General features: G+C 33.1%; 1 protein-coding gene across 6 annotated transcripts in view; it reads right to left on the bottom strand.

Annotated features, from left to right (window-relative positions):
* VPS50 (VPS50 subunit of EARP/GARPII complex) overlaps positions 1–15990 on the bottom strand; it is a 163876-nt gene that overhangs the window by 76193 nt on the left and 71693 nt on the right. For all 6 annotated transcript variants that reach the window (XR_012512115.1, XR_012512116.1, XR_012512117.1 and 3 more), the window contains exons 17-20: positions 14171–14261; positions 11744–11920; positions 8526–8644; positions 6220–6326 (exon numbers count right to left, since the gene is read on the bottom strand). Coding sequence is in view for 1 of the 6 variants with exons in the window: in XM_003921207.4 (XP_003921256.1) it covers positions 6220–6326; positions 8526–8644; positions 11744–11920; positions 14171–14261 (494 nt within the window). In the remaining 5 variants the exon portion in view is untranslated. The remainder of the gene's footprint in view (positions 1–6219; positions 6327–8525; positions 8645–11743; positions 11921–14170; positions 14262–15990) is intronic.

Raw genomic sequence — 15990 nt, 5'->3', positions numbered from 1 at the left:
TCCATTACCTAAGTGCCTGGCTACCAGTTTCTATTTTTTAAATATTATATCTCAGCCCCCCAAATCTCCAACATCATTTTCTTATGACACATAACTGAAGGATGGTGCTTTTAGGATTATGCTCTCAAAAGATCAGGCTATACATACAGCTAGCAACTCAGAAAATATTTTTAAATGTTAAAAATATCAATTCATGTAAATAATATCTAAATATGTTATAGTATTAAAATATAGAAGATTATAGTATTTAAAAATATACAAATATATTATAATGATATATCATTATTATAGTGAGTATAAACAGAAATACTAGATTGTAGCTTAAAGAGAATAACAGTTTTTTTTCCTTAAGCATTACATATGAAAATACTGTTTCTTAAAATACAACTTAATCATAAAACAAGGTTTCAAAATTTTAAAACAAACAAAAATGTATTGTGATACTTCTGTAAGACTACACTATGACTTCATTGAACTTTATCCACATATCTGAAATAAGGATACTTTAAAAACAATTTACATTCAAAAAAAAAAGAAGCTACCATTTTAATTATCTGTTATGTAATCAAGAATTTTCCTGTTAAATACACATTGTTTTATATTTTAATTAGGCAAATAACAGGAACCAATGGTTCCAAACATGAGGTCCCTAGATCAGTTGCATCAACATTACCTGGAAACTTGTTAAAGATGCCGGTTCTCAGGTTACACCCTAGACCTATTGAATCAGATACTCTGGGGGTGGGGGACAGCAATCTGTGTTTTGTTTGTTTGTTTGTTTGTTTGAGACAGAGTCTTGCCATGTCACCCAGGCTGGAGTGCAGTGGTGCAGTCTCAGCTTCCTGCAACCTCTGCCTCCTGGGTTCAAGCCATTCTCATGCCTCAGGCCTCCCAAGTAGCTGGGATTAAGGAGCACTCCACCATGTCTGGCTAATTTTTGTATTTTTAGTAGAGACAGGGTATTGCCATGTTGACCAGGCTGCTCTTGAACTCCTTATCATCCTTTCATCTTCCCTTTTACATTTCTAGCATTGTAACTGGTTAATCATACAAACCTAAAATTTGAGTGATCCCTCATCACTGATTCACCAATCCTGTCTGTTGTATTTCTAAAATCTATCAAATCTGTCGTCTTCTCTCTATTACAATGGCCCCTGCCATATACAGGCTTATGTCCTCAACATCCCTTGCCTGGGAGACTTCAACAGTCTGCCATCCAGTCTTTGACCTTCTTTGGTTTCCCCTTAGCCAAAGTCAATCCTTTATTTACACTTTTTTAAAAATAACAGATCTGCTGGGGTCTCTCCCCTGTTAGAAATCCCTTACGGAGCTTATGTCCAAGCTGTACAGGACAGGCTATGAGGCCCTCTGATACCCGGTTCTTGCCCATCTTTCTTGTCACATCTCCTCTGCTTCTGCCTCCAGCCCCCATCATGTTTCTTACATGCTAGCAAAATAGACTACTGCGGTCTCTGAATACATCGTGTCTTGCACATGTTCTTTCTGTCTAAAATGCCTTTACCAACGTCTATCTTCATCTATGAGAACCTATTCATCTTTCAAACTCAGTTAGGATGTCAGCCCCCATAGTGAGTCAGTACTTTTACTTGCTACCCAAAAAGGAAAGTTAATCATCATTCTTTCGCTCTGCCTCTTTTCTATTTATGCTTACAACAATACACTGTAATTTTTTTTTTGTATGTTATTTCCCATGTTGGACTCCTTAAGTACAAAGACTATGTTTTCTTCATGACTGTCTCTCCAGCAGCTAACCTGAAATAAAGTAGTGACTTAGTGACTCAGAAAAAATCTGTTGGACTAAAAATGATGAATGCAATATACATGGCAAAGAAAAGAACTAATTTCCTTAATGTTGAAATTAAAACCTATGATTTCCTCATTACATAAAAACGAGCAGTGGATATGAATATATAGTTCACAAGTAAATAGAAATGTCTTTTAAGCATATGAAAAGATGCTTCAATTCATTCATAATTAAATACATTTTTAAAAGAGATGTCATTTTTAAACTATCAGACTGGCAAGCACCCAAAGCTGGAGGATACACAGTGTTGCTGAGACTAAGAAAAGAGCTATCCTCAAATACTGCTGATGAATGGGTAAAGTAACAGAACTCTTTCTGTAAGCCTGTTAGCAACCTCATTGATAAACTGGAAGTATCCATCAAAACTGAAAATGTATATATTCTCTGATCCAGCTGGAGGAAGTAGTTATAGGAATTAGTTCTATAGCTCTATCTACAAAGATATTTCTTCAAGGATACTTGCTGTGGCAGTTCATAGTATGAAAGGACTCAACCTATATGTTTAAAAGTAGAACACGTGTAAACTGTGGCACTTATAATATTGCATCTATACAATAGGAAAAAAGAATGAAATAAATACATAAGATAGGTAATACTGTAAGATATTTTAAGTGTAACCTTAAGATACTTGAAGTAAAAAAGCCGGATTAAAAACAGTATAGATCATATAATCCAATTTTTAAAACAAAAACAACAAAAAAATAGAGGAGAGGAGATATACATATTAAATATATTTGTACTAACACTAATATTTCCAGAAGAAAACAGTAGAAACTGATTAGTTTTGTCTGAGGCCTGCTTATACCTTGGGGTATTTTAATTTTTAACCATTTTCATTCATTACTTTTCTATTTAAAATGCTCATTGATAAAGAGTATGCCAGCAAACTAAACTGCTGGGAAAATTCATCAGTCTGCCATCTAGTATTTGATCTTCTCCTAATGAAATGAATGTGCCAATGAAGGAGTGGATCTCTCGCCTCCCATGTCTGTGTTCTCTCCACCACATAAGCTGATCTCAGGCACATTATACCTAAGTATCCCTTAGATGCACATATCCTAGTTTCATTTCAAATACAGATGGATGTGCTAGTGTATATTTTTTTCTAGCTACTAAAGTAGTAATTTTGTTGTCGGCAGTTGTTATAAGCATGGACTTCGGTAACCTAGCTCCTGCTCCTCAGACCTGTCACACCTGCTCCAGTGAGAGCTGCTTCCAGGAGAGAGAACTGTCAATACCAAGGCTATTTCACTGATGAGACACATTTCCTAAAACTTCTCTTTCTCTATCTGAAAGAAATTATCAGGCCGACAGAATTTTCTCTTTATCTAATACAAACAAGTGTTCTGATCAGTCCTCTGCACTAATGCAAAGCCTCCCTGAGCCTTTCTAATAAATTTAGGTACCACCTGGGGTAACAAAGCCCCATTAACACTTTTTTGTTTACTCTCTGCTAATTATCTGTCAAGTAAATACTACTTGAAAAGGACATTTTAAATATGCCTTTAATGTTCTAATTGTGTTTCCCAACTACTCAATAATTAGTTCCTTCATCTTCTCAGGCACCAAAAATTAATCTGTCTTATTTACACAACCATACTTCTCCCTTTGTAAGAAGAGGCATTACCTTTGCCAGTTTATAATCTTCAGGCACTTCTAAGTGATAACAACAGGGGATGGAATAGTGCATTTACTAGTCAGAGACCCCTGATTCAGTGGCTTCCTTAAAGTTCTGTTTTGTATATATCTAAACACTGAATGAAGGTAAAAACATCCCAGGGAGAGAGAAAGTGATAGGCATAAATATCTACTGGGGGAAACTGGGATGATAATGGCAGCACCTAATCCCAGTCCTAAATGAGAAGATACAAAAGTTAAATTGTCATACTTGGCATTGTTTCCTAATTGCAAGTCTAGCAAAAGACATGGAAGTGGAGAAAGTCGAAATTACAATAGTCAAATTCTCTTCACAGAGTAAGGCTTTATTCAGGACTGTGCCATACTTTAAAGGCTCCTGAATGTGGCTTTTGTCAGTTTCTATAAACGCACTGTTCAAAAGCAAGGCCCACTATGTTGATCAGTAATCCTCATATAAGAATTTGTTGATACTATCATCTGAATTCAGCACCAGGAGCATATTTCTACCATTATTATAAAGGCCTCTTTTTCTCAGGTAATGAGGATAGCAGAATACATTGTTTCTTCAATTCCCTTATGCCTACCAAGAAGTTAAGCATTATATTTGATGTCTGCATTTAACATGATATGATAAAGCATGATGTGCTCCCTCCTCAACTTTGTCTCAGCCTTATATTTTGTTTGATTATAATGAAAATATGCCTTCAGAGTAAACAGCAACATGACTATCTCCAGCCCCATTTGAACTAAGTAAGGTAAAAAATGTAAACAACTGCTTAGATGTGTTTGATTATATTATTTTTCCCAATTCCCTGTAAGAGCATTTTACATTCCTGCCCATTTCCCTTGACTTGGAGTGCTTCCTGCAGCAGAAGCATACTTCTCCCTCTTTGTCAAGCCTGACTTGCTTTGGCCATGATGTCAGAGGAAATGAAGGGTGCCACATGGAAGCAGAAGCTTTAGCAGTCATCACATAGTTTGCTCTTGCTCTTCTCCCCATGTTCCAGATTCATTGGTTCTATTCTTTCAGCCTATATCTTAGAATGAAGAAACACACAGAGCAGAACTACAGATAATCAAAAGACAATATGTATCATGAGTGGAAAATAAAACTTTGTGGTTGAAAGTCATTGATGCATCAAGAGTTCCTTGTTACTTCATAATCTAGCAAAAGCTGACTACATCTCAAGTAGTGTGTTCAGACACCGAAAACTGCTGAGTCTAGAAGGCTAAGGAGGACGACAAGGATTCTGAAAGGTCTGAATTTCTATCAGTGAGGACAAGATAAAGGCCCATGAAGGCTGAAAAATTGATTGTGGAGTGGTCAGTATGAGAAAAGGAATGAAAGGATAACTACCACCACATATCTAAAAAGTGATCACATGGATGAATAGAAGAAAAAGAAAGCACAAACTTATTCTTTTTGCTTCTAAGGGCACTACTCAGACCAAAAGCTAGATAGAATCACAGAAAAACAGGTTTTGGTTTACCTTAGGGAAGAGATTTCTACTAATGAGATCAGTCTAATAATACAATGAGTAGTCTTCCAAACCACTATGTTTCCAGTAACTGAAGTCATGAAACAGAAGCTATATGGCCACCACATATTAGAGACATTACAGAAAGACAACCAACTTCATGGGAACTTATACCAATGACCTTTCCACACCCTTGCAATTCTGATTCTCTAAATTCTAGAGAGGTATTTCTGACACTATGTTCAATCAGCTCTCTTGGAGGAAAAAGAAAAGCTAAGTCTCCTGGCAATAATTAGCTATGGAATAGCTTTTTAGAATGTATCCTTTTTTCTGAGCATCATAAAAATGTATACTTTTCTTTTCTTCTCAATTCAGTAACATTTTTTGCTCTTTCTAAAGAAAGTGTGACTCCTAAAAAGCTTTCTATACATTTTATCCTATTCATCAATTAAATTTCAGAATTATCTTAAAGAACACAGACCATTTCAACAGAGCTAATATAATCAAACTACGCATTAGGTAAATACTATCTCCATAAATAGAATATAGAGATTTTTATGGAAAACCACTAAAATTCCTGATTGGAATAATGAAAGTTAATATGAGAAGACATCTCTATAACTTATAACTTATTTGTCAAATATATAGACTTATTTGTGAGACTGAAAGGCTAAAAGCATATAAGATGTTGAAATACTGACATTAAAAAAATCCACAGCATCCTCAAACCTGAATATTTAAAATGTCATTTCTTCATGTTGTTTGCCTTCTAAAAAATCATCAATAAGGTCTTATCTATAGTAAGAACAACATTTCCTATAATCTGAACATTTGGCTTGTAATCCCCTTATGTCTAAAAATGCCAGAGTCACTATCCACTCTGCTTGACAGAAGATTGTAAAGACCTATTAAATAACTAAGTAGAAAAATATTGTATAAATGTGAAACTGGTACTTTCTTATCTTACATGTACCTGTAACCTACCTAAAGAATTTTTCATCACATTTCAATTAACTGAAGTATTTTAGAAAAATTGGATGATACAAAGAATAAATAGGTAAGTAAAAAAGAGAAACTGGCAATACTATTAGTATTATTATATTTGGAACATTTAAAATGAGAAGCATTGACATATGATTACCTAAGTCCCTTATTGCAGAAAGTACTAGAGTATACCAGACAATGAAAACCACAAGTAAAAGTCATTCACTAACAAACTAATTTAACTGTTAAAGTGGCTTTTTTTCTTTTTTTGAAAAAAAAAGTGCAGCTACTTACCAACAAGTCTTATTACATTCAACGTTGTATTTGTTAAAATAGGTGCATTCACTTTATTTAGACTGTAATCTGATTTCTTCCTGCTTTTTAGAGTTTCTCGAGAAACACTTTATATGGAAAAACAAAACAGAGTTGTTAGGGTTGTCAAGTAATAAACCAATAAGTTACTCAGATTAGGCCCTAACCTTCATAACTAATTATTTAATGAAAATCTTACTATGCATCAAGTAAAGATACAGAGATTAACTTCCTATCCTTATAAAATTTACATTCCATAAGACAAGTAAGCAAAAAACTGAAGTACCATAATGCATTTCTTCAATTCTAAAACATTATCTATCAACCACTAAAAAAGCAACATCACTTTAAAAAACAGATTTTCCAGGATAATTATATATCTAAGTGTAAATATACTATGTTTCTTCATTTCAGAAACTTACAAACATTAAAAAAAATACCATCCTAAGAATCTGAATTAAGTATAGAATATTGATGGCAGTATTTGGGGCTAAGGGGCAGCATTAGGTTCAATAGAAAAATAAAAGTTATATGGTAAGCACAGAAAAAAGGGCCAGCATAAAATAGGGTCAGAGATAAGAAAGAATAGAGTGTACTCAGAAAAAACAAGGAGTTTACCACATGCACATGCAGAACAAGTGGACAGAGGGGAAAATGACAAGAAAGGAGACAAGTAAAGGCCAGATCCTTGAAAGCAATCAGACCTGAGGGACATGAACCTTATCTTGAATACAGCGGTGAGTCACTAAAAAGTAACCAGTAACGTGACATGACTTAATTTGTATCTATGAAAAATACCCATAAATTTAGATCTAAGAGTTGTTTGGAAGTGGGCAAGCCTAGAGACAAGAGCCAAAGTAAGAGGGTTGATTTAATAATCTGGCACAGAGATAATTTTGGTATAAACTAGAATGGTAGGGGTGAAATAAAAGAAAAATTGTTCAAGAGACACAAATTAGAACTGAGAATAACTATTAATTTATTGGCTTCAGTTACCAATTCACTGAATTCAAACTTCTTAGGGGTAAGAAGTTTAGGGGCTGCAATAACCCTACCAAAAATTGAGACATATATACATGTACTGGCAGACACTATCTTACTTGTACATTTCAATTCAAATGGACCTTTCCTTTTGGCCAAAATATGCCCAAAATAAATCTAATAAAGAATTCCAACAAAATAGTTCTATTCAGCTCACAGTAGATCATACTGACACTTAATATCATACATATGCAAAAACCAATAGGACAAATTTTTTCAATTAAAATACTGACAAATACGTGAATTGCTCACTTTTGAAAACAGAATTATTTCAGTCAGGATTTCAAGTTAAACAAGTTATCAAATAGATAGCCTGGGGTTAAACAATAAGAGTATACCTAAATCTGTCATTAAGAAAAAAGTATATCTATGGTTGCTAAATGTTTGATAGTCATGAAATCAAGTCATTTCAACATCTAAGAATCAGGCCCATTTAACTGGCAAAAGGTAAGAAAATATTCTGTTGTAATTATAATAGTTTTGAAGAGGTCAGTTTTCATAAAACAAAACTCAACCACTAATGAGACATCTTGATAGAAGGTTCAAATAGTGAACACAACTGACATAGGGAAAGTATGGCAACTTTCTGTGTTTACAAGATTGAAGCAAGAACTCCACATACAAAACAAAAGACCATTTTCTCTTTGAGGTTTTTTCTTTTATTAAATCTATGTAAAGAATAAATGGCCACCAAGGCAGCATTGATTTTAAAAATCTAAAGGTTTCTTCCTCTGCAAAAACTGATCTCTGATTATACCCAATATTTTCAACAAGATAATAAAGTAATTTTAACAGATTTTTAAAATGACTAACTTTGTGATGCCATAAAAAAAGAAATTAGAATCTTGCTACAAAAAACAATGTCAAACAAACTATATAACTCAAAGGAAAGCTACATTAAAAGTAGCCATTTAAAAACTTATAAATGACTAAATCAGTTTCTCTCTTGACACAATAACAATCCAGTTCACAGTTAAATGAACTGATTTGTGTGATGCCACCAAAAGTTTTGTGAACTTTTCATATAACTATTTTATTTTTCATGAAATTCAGTTATGAAATGTTAAGGGGAACAACTTACATTTTTAGCCTTCCAGGAATTATTTTTAAATGATTCTGTCAGGTGACATTATAAGTACCAAAAAAAAAAAAATTAAATTTTGTTTTTTTCTTAACCTTAAAGGAAATCCTATATGTTAAGATAACAAGATAAAATGCTAAATACCACACAATATATGAATAATCACCTTTTCACAGGAGCATCTCCTGTCTGCTCATCCACATAGTCTCGTTTGAGTTCCTCAGGAACATCACTGTCACTGTCATACTCTTGATAGGCACTCTTTTCTTGTTCATCAGATTCATACTGAAGAAAACACAGGATATTAAAAAGTGAGTATAAAAAGCCTCTTTTTGTGGGGTGTCTCAACACAGTGAAAGTACTCCATTTTATAAGCAACAGCTAAATACAAGAGAATTCTCAATTTAGCTTTAATATTGTCACCAAGAATCTCACTATTCTTCCATTATCTTCATCATTTCTACCTTAATCGGCACAAAATAAAAATATTACACCTATAAAAGCTTGAAAATGTGTAACAAACTCAAATCGCCATAAACAAAAACCTAACAAACATTCCACTTGGCCTAAAAAGAGAAGAGTATACATTTTGCTTTTTTTTTTTTTTTAACCTAAAATCTTTCAGAAGTTTCACCATACTTATTTCCAATTGCTAATAAAACTCTTGAAAAAGAGGTTCAGTATCCAATTCTGGCACCCTGGAAGTATTACTTCAGCTTAATAAATATGTGCAACACACATGCTGATGTTCTATCTAATTCACTATGATAAGATTTAATTCTAATGGTAACTTAGAAAATTAAGCTTAGAATGCAAGGACCTACTGACAATGAGGACAAAAATGGTAGATTTACTCATGAGAGAAAGGGTCTCTTCCTAACGTTTTCATCATCTTTATGGTACCATGGCCCAATGCCAGCATGGGAAGGACAGTGAAATTCAGGCATAATAAAGGAAGCAGTGACAGCACTTTCATTATGATCATCATCATCATCTATTAATGTTACAGATTAATATGCTTAAATAATGGCTAACAATATGATTAAATGATAGCTAATACTGAGTTTTTAACCAAGTATTATGCTAAGTGCTTTCATGAATTATCTCATTTAATCCTACAGACACTTCTATGAGGAAGTTTTATCTCCACATGACATTTGAGGAAACCAGTATGATAACAACATGGCAAGAGGTTAGTCCCGTAATTCAACAACCATATTTTGAGAGTCTACTCTATTAATAAAAAGCACTATGAAAGGTCATATTTAAATGTGGACTCTGATTCTCAAGGACATAAATTGCACCTGGAAAGATTAGATCACACCTTAATAACTGCAAACAAGTCTTACAGGTAATCCTCTATACCTATACACAATGTGATCCTGTTGCTATGCTGAAAGGTATTCTACACAAGCTAGGATGTCCTGGTTACAACAACAGAGCTTTGTGACCACACCGTATCATATATACTCATTATTTGAGGATTTAATATTTGCAAATTTGCCTATTCACTAAAATTTATTTGTAACTCTAAAGTCAATACTCATGACATTTTGGGAGTTATTCATAAATATGTGCAGAACAGTGAAAACTTTCAGTCATCCAACATGCATGTTCCCAGCTGAGGACAAATAAGGCATGATCTGTCTTCTTGCTTAGGCTCTCATACTATAAACAAGTTTCCTTTTCATGACCAATTTAGTGCCAAATGTTTTATATTTTTGTGCTTTTTGTTGGTGATAGAACTGTTTAGAATGCCCCTGCAAGTGTAGCACTGAAGTGCTGTCTAATGTTTCAAAGTACAAGAAGACTGTGATGTGCCTTACAAACAAACATGTGTCTGGTAAGTGATAAGCTTCATTTAGGCATGAGTTATGGCATTGTTGGCCGTGAGTTCAGATTATGTACTGATGGGCTGACAAACATGCTGCAACCAGAGGCTCATAGGAACTTAATCCTATATTTGCTCTGGGAGTAATGGTTCAGTATTTGCTAATTCAGTATTCATGGCAACTTTATAGAACACACTGCTGCAAATAATAAGAATCAAATGTTATATAAGTTTTAACTAATGAATCACTTATATAGAGAGATACATTATTTTAAAATAATTGGGATGACTTTAAATTCCTCTTGGTTTACTCAACTTCACAGAGGCAAAATGTCACAAAGAATCACTGAATCATAAAATATGGCTTACTATGAAACGATTTAAATTTCATGAATTTTACCTTCATCAAATAAAAAAAATTCTACTACAATAAAATATAAAGACAAATCCTTCAACATATTTTTGTCATATCTGAATAGTTTTCACTTCAGCTTCATAAAATTGAGAATAAAAATGATACTGGGTCGCTATTGAAATTAAGAAGAAACCATCAAACAAAATATTAAGTCAAGTAAAATACTGTGAAACCTCATGTAGGTAACTGTGAAGCAAGCATTCTTCTTACTGTAAATATCAGGAAACTGAGGGTGACAGAATTAAAATAATTTGCTAAGGGCCACACAGCTGATAAATAATAAAGATGATATTCATTATCTGCCTTCAAATCCTTTCCACTAACTCACACTATGTCTAGTTAATACTGTTTTTGAGGTCCTCAAAGTGTTGTTAAAACACTGTACTTCTAAATCTCAAAAAATATCCCTGCCTGCCAACTAAGCAAGACATTATCACTTTCTCTTAGTTAAAGGGACATGGAACAAAATAAACCAGTTACTCATAAAGGGTGTCAAGAAAAAGGACAGATGATATCTATTCCCTCACTCATCTGTCTATACAATAAATCACATAAGTATTCAGTGAAAAAACTATATTACTACTTGATTAGCAACATAATAAAAACATATGTAATAAGAACATAAGCAAACAAATTTACCATTTAAGAGGACAAGGTCAATAATGCATATTATAGAGTCATTATCTATAAATGTAATGTCATAGGTACATTAAGTATATAGGTAGGCAGAATGGTAGTAAATGGACACATAAATGTAGTAAATTGCCTTACTCATTGAATAGAATGTTTTTAAATTAAGAAATCTCGGCCGGGCGCGGTGGCTCAAGCCTGTAATCCCAGCACTTTGGGAGGCCAAGGCGGGTGGATCACGAGGTCGAGAGATCGAGACCATCCTGGTCAACATGGTGAAACCCCGTCTCTACTAAAAATACAAAAAAAATTAGCTGGGCATGGTGGCACGTGCCTGTAATCCCAGCTACTCAGGAGGCTGAGGCAGGAGAATTGCCTGAACCCAGGAGGCGGAGGTTGCGGTGAGCCAAGATCGCGCCATTGCACTCCAGCCTGGGTAACAAGAGCGAAACTCCGTCTCAAAAAAAAAAAAAAAAAAAAAAAGAAATCTCACTTATGTTTCACATACCCCATTAGAAGCCAAGACGTCTTCTGTTTCTTCATCTTTGTGGTTAGCCTGAATTTCAAACGGATTCCCACCGCTACAGTACTGCTCAAACAAGGTCACTGCTTTTGAAGAAGTTGAGACTGGCTGCTTACTAGGTGAAACTGATGGGGAACGAGACTGTTCCATGAATTTAAATTCCTAGATGTTAAAATAAGGAGCCAGACACCTTTTAGCAACAATAAAATTCTAGTACATAAACAGAATCCATCAATATAAATGTAGAGTATTAGAAAAATAACATCTTGACCTTCAGGTTATTGACTTTTAAATCATACAAGTTGCCTAAAAGCACATACTTGGAAATACACGATTAAAGGTTTTCCTAAAGACAACTCAGTGAATGATACCACTTAAAACAGTATCATCTGCATCAAGCTACTTTTGGCTTCCTTAAAGAAACCGCACAGATCATTTTTTTAAATAGCTTAAGAAATTTGAATGATGTCTTCAAAAAATTTTAACACAACAGCAAAAATCCTAATCAATACACACCTTGCTTTTTCATATGCTTACATCACTTAATATTTTCTATACAAATACATGAGAAACAAAGTCTAAAATATATATATCTGTGTTACACTGATGTCTACAAAATTTTATTTACCTTTCTCCATATACCAAGAAACAGACAACACGAACATTTATGCCAGGGTCATATAATGTGTCTTCTATTTCTAGCGAAGCTTAAGAGTTGTAAGACCTAGTCTAAATTATGCAATAACCAGATGAGAAAACTGAGGCAGTCTGAAGGGATTCAGTGCAAAGTTCAACACTGCATAGCTAATTAGACGAAAAGCTGGAATAAGTTCTAAAGTTCCTTTGAATTACAAAAACCTTGATTTAATGATTTATCACAGGATTTAACAAACATTTTTCTTTTATCTAAAAGGAATAATCCCAAATTTAAATTTGTTCATATTCAATGATATTCTTAAAAGGTATCATTAAAATTCTTGAAAGGTACATTGGCTTGTAGTATTAAATAATATATGTGTTTATTTTCATTTTACATTTCAACTATACATTTAATCATATACATTACAATGCCTAAGGATCATGCCATTATTTTTATAATTCTAAACAAGGTGTGAATATACATCAATGAGATTAATTTTTAGAAAATCAAATCCACAGGAATGCATATTAGGTGAACACTAAGTTATGAATAGTTTTCAAGGTAACCACTTTAAAGGAAATAATGTTTACCTAGATGGGAATGCTTCAACATGCCTTTTTTTAAAAACATGTCTTACAATTATACTAAGTGTAACAACATGACAACACACAATTTGATGGTTAAATAAGAAGTCAAATAAAATTATTTAATAGATATTCTAAAATTAATGTTAAACTTAGAATTCTAAATAATGTTAAGGAATTACCTTAAATCTTTTAGAATTCTTAAATCCTATGTTAATTTAATGTTCATTGTTATCTTGCTAATACTAATTAACATTAGCATTAATTTTGCTGTCTTTAAAGTATTAATCACCATGTTACAATGTTTTTAATATTTCTATAATAGGACAACAATATAATAAAACTAGATAAGAAGCTATTATAAAATATGAGCATAAAGATAATCCCTATTAAAAAAACTTGTAATCATGTATTCTTTACATTTATCCAGAATAAGAAAATTGCTTTCTAGAAAGCCATTCCTTCCAAAGGCAGAAACTAAACACGCCGTACTTTTTGAACAAGGATCTAGCTATATGCACTGCATTTTGACAATTGGTATTTGCCGAACACAATCTTTCAGACATGAATATTTATATTCATCTACAATGTGTTTCAACCAAGGGAAAAACCAAACCAATTAAAGACTTTTTCACAGATTGCTTTTTCTTTAAGTATTCAAGGAATTGATTAACTAATACAAATTAGTTAAGAGTATTTTTTATAAGTGCCTCTTTTATTTCTGAGGCATTTTTTCATTACAGGCAAATCTAAGAATTGTAGCACAAATTAAGAACCTACTAGTCACTTTAAGAAATTAAAAATATTCTATAAATATAAATAAGCATTTGTATTAAACTATGCCAAAATACGGTAATTAATTTTCTGCAAAACTTAAATACAGCAGTCGGCCCTTTCTTGAATTCAAAACAAACAAAAAATAGCATTTTAACTGTAACTCTTTTTAGGCAAGAGATTTCCTGAAGTATGTAAACTGAATTTTGTAAAAGAAGACAGATTTTTCATAACCATAAAAGGATCATTCCTGTAAAAGATGCTGCCTAGTAATGACTTCCAAGGAAGGAATATAAGAAACTGTATCTTAGTTTATTTTGTAAATGTTTTCATATATTTTCGGATAATTTTTTCAAAAAGAAAAAGTAAAAAGATGACTAAAAGACATATTTCTTTGTTCTTAGAGACACTTACATGAAGTTGCAAGATGCTGAAATTTGACTTAACAGGACAAAGTTCCCAAGTCTCATTCTCTAGGAACATTCTCAGTTCATCAAGCCGTGTTCTTAAAAAGAGAAAATGAACACTCCAAAAAGTGAGACGAAAAGTACACTGCACACAAGAATTGAGGAAATAATGTATGACACAAATAATTATAGGATTATCATCATGATCTTAATCAACTTTGAGAACCCATTCATAATAATGCAGTAAACTGAAATGTTTACTTTTATTAGTTAATATCATCCTTGAGAGAAAAACTCTCTCAAATGTTTACTAAACTAAATGTTTGTACTGTATTGCAAAAGTAATACATAGGAAATGACAGTTTTATTAGAGGACTAAATTAAAAGCTTGTCACCAACTCACATACTTAAAATATCCTTAGCTGATTATATATTGATGCTAAAATATAAAGACAAAATTCACAGATTATACAAGATCATCAATACTATTACACTAAACATCACAGCTCTAGTAAAGCAAAATAAAAACACCTCATCTATATTTCACCATGTTTCATACAGTTTTTCAGTATTTATATAGTATGATTTGGCAAAGGGGATATTAATTTGGGATTTTGCAGATTTAGATTCATCACTGACTAATGCAATGACTTTAGTCATTTCAATGTATGTACACTAGCATCATGTCTAAAGTTCCTGTCAAGTTTATTTTGTTTTGTAAAGAAACAAGTATACCTTAGAACACATTGATGGTTTGCACCAACTTTACCAAATGACTTCCACTATAATTTTCCCAATGGCAACTGTCAGAGAGAAATATGACTACAGACAGGATAGAAACTAAATGACCTTAAACTTTTGTTTAAATACTAGGGAAAAAGAATAATACTATGTAATAATTAAATCCTTCCTGTTTAACCTGCCCCAATTTTTATAATATAAAATACTGCAAGAAAACAGGTCATGATGTACAGAACTAACGGAGAGACCTTTTAATCTGGCCACTTCATTTTATAATTCATAGAATCACTGGCCAGAGAGGTTAAAAATTTGCCAATATCAGACAGTTCGTAAGCAGCAAAAAATGGGACAAGAACCTAAGTCTGCTATTACTCAACACAGCTTTCCTTTAAATAATATAGCACAGCCACATCAATGAGAAATAGGTTTCACAAATGTTGCTAAAAGAAGTTATTTTAAATGTTGAGTGTTTGTGGAAGATTTAAGTCATTCATTTCTGTATTCTCTAATTTCATTAATGTGAACTCTGTGAAGAATTTCCATCATGGTCAAAATCTCCATATCTAGTTGCTACAGATGACAGACACCTTTCGACAATAAGTAAAACAGAACACAGAATGGAAGCCACTAAATAGATCAGTGTTTCTATATTGTACACACATGCTAGACGCCAGGAACACCAAAAGCTCTCCCAGTTGTCATGTTGGATACAAAGCAATCTCTGGGAAGAGAGACATTTGGCATGATTCATACTACAGAGAAAGTGAGGCTCTTGCTCCTTTGTGCTTCCTTTTTATTCCCTATCTGTGATTAACAGGCCCCTCCCCCTTCTATACAGGAATGTTTAAGGAACCAGCCCTTTGTTTTAGTCAGGGTTTAAGTTTTCACAGAAAACAAAGTTATAAATAAAGGCAGTGTTAGGGCTTCCTGTTGGTCCCTTCCCACTGGTCCTTTCCCACTATTTGAGGTGTATTCAATTAAATTTTTTTTTAATTTTTAAACATTCTCTATTATGAAACTCAAGGGCTCTGCTTTAGTATAGTTCGATTTAAATCCTTTCCAAACAATTTACTTAATTGTTTGCAA

This window comes from Saimiri boliviensis, chromosome 10 (genome assembly GCF_048565385.1).
Source record: "Saimiri boliviensis isolate mSaiBol1 chromosome 10, mSaiBol1.pri, whole genome shotgun sequence".
Classification (NCBI taxonomy): Eukaryota; Metazoa; Chordata; class Mammalia; order Primates; family Cebidae; genus Saimiri; species Saimiri boliviensis.
Note: the sequence above shows the minus strand (reverse complement) of the source record. Positions and strands in the feature narration are given on the sequence as shown.